An 8,352-nucleotide genomic window follows, 5' to 3' on the forward strand; every position below is an offset into this window, starting at 1 on the left:
GTGGGCTACTTTCATCATACTTTTAATATATATATAATTTAGTATTATATATTATATTTTGAGCTTTATTTATGTACATACGCGTTGACGAGGTTTATATTAATGATATGATATATTATAATGTATATCATATATCGATAGACTTGATTTTATGGGGTTGTTGGAAGTCTGGTTCGAAACATTCTCGGCTCCTTACTCTATATCAATTTTTCAATCCTTTCATCTTACTTTTTACTTATTATTTTACCTTAAATTACTATTAAGACTTTTTTTTCAATAAATATTTTAAATAGATTATTTTCCATAATAATTCTATATAAACATTCTTATTTATTTATTGCATTATATTTATTTAAACTCTTCAAATTTTTCCTTTTTTTTTTTCACTCTTTCTTCCAAATGTACTATTGTAAAAAAAATTTTTAATACTATCATCATTTCTATTAATATATACAATCTTATCAATCATCACTTTATTTTACATATTTGCTTAATTTCGACTCTATTGTGTCAGCTTAAAACCTCAAACAGTCACTATTTTACCTCACTTAACCCTATTATACTCCATATTTTTAACTCATATTTTTTCATTTTAAATGTATATGTATACACCATTAACTAATAACTAACCAACAATTTCTAAACTATTCCGTTTCATATATCTGAAACTATTCTATCTATTCATTTTTATCAACATAACTTTTATTTAAAATTGTCAATCTTTCCTCAACTCCAACCATCCTACATCTCAAATCCATTAACTTCACTTTATATAATCATTATATCTTTTTCCCTTCCTATTTTCTTCCATCTCTTCCCACTTCATATTCTTATGATTTTTTATTTTTTCTTTTATATTTTTGTTATTTAATCTCTTCTCATGTTTAAACATTCTCAATCTCTTTCCATCTTTTCTTTCTTTCATATGCTACTTCTTTAATTCGTCATTTACTTCTTCTATTCACTTTTCACTATTTATGTTCTTACGCCCAATCATTCTTGCCCTAATCAGTTTACTAATTTTATCCGCACTTTATTTTACCTTCATTAATCTTCTTTACTCTGCTGTACCGAACTCATCTACTTCATTCATACAGATCGTAATTCCTTAGAAAGCGTAAAAAGCTTATCATAATCTTTACTCTCATAATTCATAACCCTCTTCCTTCCTCTCAGTAATAAGCATGAATGAATATTTATGTTAGGTTCAATATTCTATAGTTTTGAATAGTGTATGTGAAATCCGAATATGAAAATATTTGATATTTTCTGAGGTCATCTAATGAGGTTGTTCCATCAGTAAGATGCATGATCACTGGCTGCATGATTTTCTTCACCGCCCGCGCAGCCGAAAGTGTGTGTGTGTGTGGTGTGTGTGTGTGTGTGGTGATGGTGTGTTGTAGTGTGTGTGTGTGTTGGCGTGCGGGGCGGGTGGAGGCGGGCGGGTGTGTGTGTGTGTGCGTGCGTGTGTGCGTGCGTGCGTGCGGTGGCGGTGGCCCGTGCGCGCGTGCGTGCGTGAGTCTATTGGGTGTGTATACTGTTTGTGTGTGTGTGTGTGGGTGGTGTTCGTGCGTGCGTGCGTGCGTGCGTGCGTGCGTGCGTGTCAATATGAGTGTGTATATATATAGTTATATACTATATATGTGTGTGTGTGTGTGGAGTTGCGCGCCGGCGCGTGTGTGTGTGTGTGTGTATAGTGTGTGCGTGCGTGCGTGGCGTGCGTGCGTGCGTGGCGTGCGCGCGCGCGGCGAGCGTGTGTGTGTATAAAAATATATCAAAACAGTGGTGTTTCATATAACAGATGTAGTGTGGCGCGAAGAGTGATTTTGCCTGCACCAATGGAGTTTCATGGCGGGGGTATGTAAACAAATAATTACCAATGACGTATTTTTGGTGTAAGCGAATCGCATGGCAAATAGCATCAGGAAAGTGTATAATATCAAGAACCTCATGAATAGGAGATAATATGAGCTTCTTGATAATCATAGGATCTATACAATATAGAATCTGTATCTGATTACACACTCCTGGGTCATGGTGCCATAGTGATGAGTATAACGCACCACATTCGATTGGGTTATCATGGTGGTGTGTTAACTTGTTACTTATGATGCTTGCGCCAGCGGTGCCGGCAGCAGCTGGATATTGCCACGGCTCGTGCTCGTTTTATGGATGCACCCGTCGAAATGTGTAAGTGCCCCACATGAATGAGCTGACGGCCAACGACTTGCCGATCATCTCACAGCAATGGCAACTTATTCCTACTAGGTTAGTTAATCTTGGTAGAATGGGGTTGGGGTCCATTTCGGGAGCGAAGCCCCGTTATTACCCGCAAGAGCTCTGCCTACGCACCTAAGAGATCTTGAGGCTTTCAGAAACCGACACTGCCAGGCCCTCTATGTGCTGCGTGTGGCTAGGCTCGAGTGTAGTGTACGTCGGACCGCCGAGAAGAAGAAAGCCAAGACGCAAGTGCAACAACATTTCTGTAAATCAATTTGTCCAGCCCAGCAGTATAAGTACTATGTTGCTGGATTAAGTACTCTATATATATACTCGTTTGCCTGTTATACGCTCGTAATATCGCTGGGGATCGAAGCCAGATGCGATGACGGCATGCACGTGGCCTCTAGCGCCGAGTAGCAACGAGAGCGCAGCTACACCGCAACTGGCAAGCAACTTTTTTGTTAATTTAATTAGGGAAATGTTGCGCGGGGAGCCGGCAGATAGGGCTGGATCAGGATCTACTGCCTCGCAGCGATGGACGCATCCCCGGCGCCGTCCAGTCACGTGTGCGGACACCCCGCAGGCGTCCACCGAGTACGCCCGCGGTGCTTCAAGAGCAGGATACTTGCTATCATTACGCCCCTCGGGCATGTTAACGTTACTACTGACTACTACTACTAACTTACTACTACTCACTGGATGACTAGCTGGACTCAACTATACTCACTCACTACTACTACTCGGCTGGACTAGCTACTGGACTGCACGCGAACGCACCCACCACGCCGCCGCGGGCGCCCATCACCCCGACTACCACCGACCGCTGCAGGCACCACCACACCACAGCCCACCGCCCGCCCGGACGACCACTACTAACTACTAGCTACTTAATAATAATAATTAAGCTATATATTGCCATCTATGTTTATCGCGATGGTAGTGAGTAGCAGCGAGCAAGTAGTATGGGGAGTACGCAGGCACAGAATAGGTACGTGAAGTAGTAGTCAGTAAGTGAGTGTCTTCGTAAGTAGTAAATTACACTTTTAGTCCACCCGAGGTAGAGTGTGGCATGGGACGACCCATGTATTGTAACGGTATATCTGCCTCAGGGCACGAAGGTGTTCTCGCGGGCTGTAGTTAAGGTAGAAAAATCTAACGAGGTGCGCAACCCAAAACACCACTCACACGGGTGAATCCACCGTAGAATGAGGGGCAGGTGGGAAGGGGGAGGCTCGTAGCGGTCGATGCATACAATTCTGGATGCGTAAGCCAACAGTACGGGTGAGTTCGGCTGGGCCAGCTGAGCCTCGATTGGTACCCGGACCACGCGATGAGGGCGAGGGCAAGCTCGTACCAGTGAGCGCGGCAGGATCGTGATGTCCCAGATGCATGCAACATCACGATAGCTGAAAGGACGATTATTCTGGCGATCATTATCGGGGAGGATGAATATAATAAGTGCGTACTATATAATAATAATGATAATATAATATATATATATACAGTATATTTTGAATATAGATACTACAGTTAAATCCACAGGGCGGGTTGTGGCGGGGCGTGGGGAGGCCGGGGGGGGGGGGGGGTACGGAGGTTGGCCGGGGGGGGCAGTGGAAAAATGTATCATTTACTACTAACGAAGACACTACTTACTAACTACTACTTACTAACATTCTTGCTGCTACTACTACTGCTGCTGCTACTAACTACCTAATAAAATAATAAATAAATAATATGGTAAGTTAATTATTATTAGTAGTAGTAGTCAGTAGTGGTGGTGGTGGTGGAGCTGGTGGTGTGGGGTAGGTTGGGGTGAAGTGGGGTGGTGGTGGTTAGTAGTAGTATAAGCAGTAGTAGTAGTAATATAGTAGTATAGTAGTAGTAGTCAGTAGTAGTAAGTAAGTATACAGTAGTAGTAGTAACGGTTTAAACATGCGTAAATCGGATAGCAGTGAAGCCTGCTTTGAAGCACGCTAATCGGGTACGGCCTGCGGTGTCCCGCCACAGCGTATGGACGGGCCGGATGCGTCCATGCGCGAGGCAGTAGATCGCCTGATCCAGCCCATTCTTGCCGCTTCACGCGCAAGCATCCCTAAAATTAATTAACAAAAATTGCTGCCAGTTGCGTGTACTGGCTCTCGTTGCACTCGCCTACGCACGGCAGTGCCGAAGTCATGTGCTTCGATCCCAGCGATATAGATATAACAAGCAAACAGTAAAAATAGATACTGTAATCTCAGCCACGACAAATATGTACTATACTGCTGGCTGACAAATTACAGAAATGTTTGCACTTGCGTCTTTTTCTTCTTCTCGGGTCACTACACTACACTCGACCTAGCCACCGCAGCACATAGGGCCTGGCACGGTGGTTGAAAGCCTCAAGATCTCTAGGTCTACAGAGCTCTGGTAATAAGGGGGCATTCCTCCGAAATGACCCCAACCCCATTCACCAAATTAATAACCAGTAACTAATGTACCATTGGTGAATGATCGCAAGTCGTTGGCCGTAGCATCATCATGGCCATACACATTCGATGCATCCATAAACGACGTGGCAATATCCAGCTGCTGCCGGACCGCTGAAGCACAAGTAACAACACACCACATGACTAACCAATCGAATGTGCGTGCGTTATACTATCACTGGCACCATGCCACCAGGAGTGTGTAATACAGATACAGATTCTATATTATAGATCTATATTATCAAGAGCTCATATTATCTCTATTATGAGCTCTTGATATTATACACTCCTGATGCTATGCCATGCGATTCGCTACACCAAAAATACGTCATTGGAATATGTTACATACCCGATGAAATCCATTGGCTGCAGGCAAAATCATTTCGCGCTCACACTACATCTTTATATATGAAAAGCCGACTGTTAAATATGGTGATAATAGTTTAACACACACTTCACGGCACCGCATGCCGCGCGCGCGCGCCGCACGCACGCACTCGCACGCACGCACCAGCGCACGCAACACACATACACACACACACATCAGCACCGCCGCGCGCGCGGACACACACACACACACACATATAGTATATATATATATATATAATACACACCAATAGACACGCACGCTCACGCCGCAACGCACAGCACGCACGCACGCACACACAGCCACACACACACACACACTATATAGCACACCCAATAGACACGCACCGCACGCGCGCACGCACGCACGGCACGACACACGCACGCAACACACACACACGCGGCCGCACGCACACCACACAACACACATCACAGACACACAACACGACACCACGGCGCACACCACACACACACACGTGTGGTGCGGGCGGGTGAGAATAATCATGCAGCCAGTGATCAGATCTTCTGAGACAACTATTAGATGCAGAAAATCATCAAATATTTCCATATTCGGATTTTCACATACAACTATTCAACTATAGAATATTGAAAACCTAACATCATATTCCATTCATGTTATACTGAGAGGAAGGACGAGGGTTGTGACTATGCGGACCGATATGATACGTTTCGTGCTTACGATCTGTCTGACTGCAGTCGATGGTTGGTACCGAGCGTACGAAGTTCATGCAGTAACCTACAGGATACACTTCGTCACCTGCTTCGGCGATGATGGGTAAGCAATCCTCGTGCACCGCTGACTCGCAGCAGTCCAGCGCCTCCAGCGTCGCCTCTGCAGCAAGCAAGATGGCAGCGATGAGAATGTTTAAAACCTGCGCAGCGCTACCTCCCATCTCCAGCCCCTCCCCATCTAAAGCATATGCGTGAGAAGAGGCCTGGAGCCTCGACGGGGCACAGCTCTACTGCATTACCCGACGTGGATTTGATTTGTTGGTTGGAAGATGCCATTTCACATAACAGTTATGTTGATAAAATGCTAGACATAGTTAGCAATGAACGACTAGTTTCGACTTGTGGTAGTCTTCGTCAGGTTCTACTAACCTTTTACAACTGAAACAAAATCTGAGTAACCCATCTGGAGTATACTCGGGTTACGTGTGGTCCGTGCGTGAGGTTCGTGCGTGATTGATAGATTGATTCATCGACTGATTGATCGATTCAAACTTTTTAAATCGTCATTGGCGACAGAGTGCCCGCCACAGCTAGGCACTTGAAGCGTTTCAATAAAATATAATGCTAACTAAATACGAATGTTTCTATAGCCTATAGTGCCTACTCTCTTTCAACCTATTATTGGCCAACAGTTTCGTGTAAATTCCGTCCAAATCCTAACGTCGCAACGTAACGCTGGGCCGGATATGCCCTGCTCGTCGCGGCGCCGACTGTTTGCCACGCTTTACACTAATATATATAGCTATATATAATATATAATATAACGCACTATAACGTACGTTATAACGTATAATATATAATATAACTATATATATTAACAGTCACTGTGCACAGTGAGCAATGGCGGCGTTAGTGTGTGTGCATATGAGCCATTTACACGGAATTAGAGCCGGCAGGAAAACTGTCGGCAATAATAGGTGAAACTGAAAGAGAGTATAGAACATTGGTGCGTGCGTGAGTGTGTGTGTGCGTGCGTGCGTGCGTGCGTGCGTGCTTGCTTGCGTGCGTGCGTGTGTGTGTGTGTGTATGTGTATTTATATATTATGTACACTAACAATCTTATAGAATTTTTATTATTATTGTTATTTATATATATTATGTTTTTTCAGCCATGTGGACGATATTGATTTATTTCCTGGTGGCATGTCGGAAAATACTGTAAGGAACGGGCTTATAGGGCCTACTTTTGCCTGCATCATTGGGAGGCAGTTTATGGATCTGAAAAAAGGAGATAGATTTTGGTATGAGAACGGTGGACCAACTAGTTTAACAGAAGGTAAAAGCACAAGATTATTGGTACATCTAAAATGCTACTAATCTAGATAGCATAATGACATGAATATAAGCCATAATTATTTCTCGAAAATACGACCACGGTAGGTAATGTTTCTGTTTGATTATCGAATTTTAGCATACGTATCCCGCATTACGCGTTGCTATGACAGAAGACGTGTTTATTAGAGAGACGTCATCTTCAGTTGAAGTTGTAGTCTTACGTCCACTATTTGTGGCAACTCGCTCCGTTTTGCTCAAATTTTCTCTATTTTAACACATCCAGAACAGGTAGATGAGATCAGAGCTCAGACAAGTCTGCCACGTATTATCGCGGACACCAGCCCCACCATCAGCGCAATGCAAGCAAATATCTTCAGTCGGATTTCAACGTTAGTGACAGTTAATCCGTTATTGCAGATCGCATTCAATGATAACCGCGCAAAGATGTGTACTTATGAACAATATATGTATAATGAATGTAACCTGTAATATAAGAAATATAACCTGTAATATAAGGGATATAATTTGTAATATAAAGAATATAACATGCAATATAAAGATTGTAACCTGCAATATAGGAAGTGTATATGTAACATAAGACAACAAGCGGAGGTGATTCAAAAGACTTTGCAAGCGTTATTATTCGGGCATCTTAAACGAGCGTATAACTGAGACACCCGTAGAACATAAGACGGTAATTTACATGCCAATTTTATCTTCTATTTGCAGTCAGAACCTCATCGGCGACTCATCAAATCTTCCCGTAATGGATCTACGTGTATTCGGTACAGCGCCTTTTAATCAGATACCTCCTCAGCTTAGGATTTTATTGAATCGAATTGTGGAAATATTTCGAATTCCTTTTAGAAATCTTTTCATGGCGAATGCAAATGTCAGCACAGGCCCACTACGTCGAATTACGAATTTTATAAGAAGGTTGCCTGACAACCTCATGCGTAGAATATTTGCGTAACGATTGCAAGAGAGTTAAAAGTCTGTGCTGAATCACAACAGTGTATTAGTCTAAAGAATCTCTTATAAGAGGCGCGTGCACGCACGCACGAACACACACATGCACGCACACACACACAGACACACCTACACCCACACACATACACACGCCACACACAAACACACACAAACACACACAACCACACACACACGCACACACACACACACACACACACACACACACACACACACACACACACACTACACACTACTACACACTACTACTACACACACACACTCACACACACACACACAC

At 43.3% G+C, this 8,352-nt stretch overlaps 2 protein-coding genes across 2 annotated transcripts in view; both read left to right on the forward strand.

Moving 5' to 3' along the window:
- The window catches only part of LOC106813742 (myeloperoxidase-like), a 23,894-nt gene extending 23,375 nt beyond the window's left edge, over positions 1–519 (forward strand). The window contains exon 7 of the mRNA XM_014817959.1: positions 515–519. Within this exon, the coding sequence (XP_014673445.1) occupies positions 515–519 (5 nt within the window). The remainder of the gene's footprint in view (positions 1–514) is intronic.
- Positions 520–6,922: 6,403 nt separating this feature from the next.
- Positions 6,923–8,352, forward strand: part of LOC106813743 — a 5,697-nt gene continuing 4,267 nt past the window's right edge. Inside the window, exons 1-3 of the mRNA XM_014817960.1 lie at positions 6,923–7,086; positions 7,369–7,474; positions 7,815–7,870. Coding sequence (XP_014673446.1) covers positions 6,954–7,086; positions 7,369–7,474; positions 7,815–7,870 — 295 coding nt within the window. The 5' untranslated portion in view covers positions 6,923–6,953. The remainder of the gene's footprint in view (positions 7,087–7,368; positions 7,475–7,814; positions 7,871–8,352) is intronic.

The sequence above is a fragment of the Priapulus caudatus genome, unplaced genomic scaffold (assembly GCF_000485595.1).
Source record: "Priapulus caudatus unplaced genomic scaffold, Priapulus_caudatus-5.0.1 Scaffold818, whole genome shotgun sequence".
Taxonomy (NCBI): Eukaryota; Metazoa; Priapulida; class Priapulimorpha; order Priapulimorphida; family Priapulidae; genus Priapulus; species Priapulus caudatus.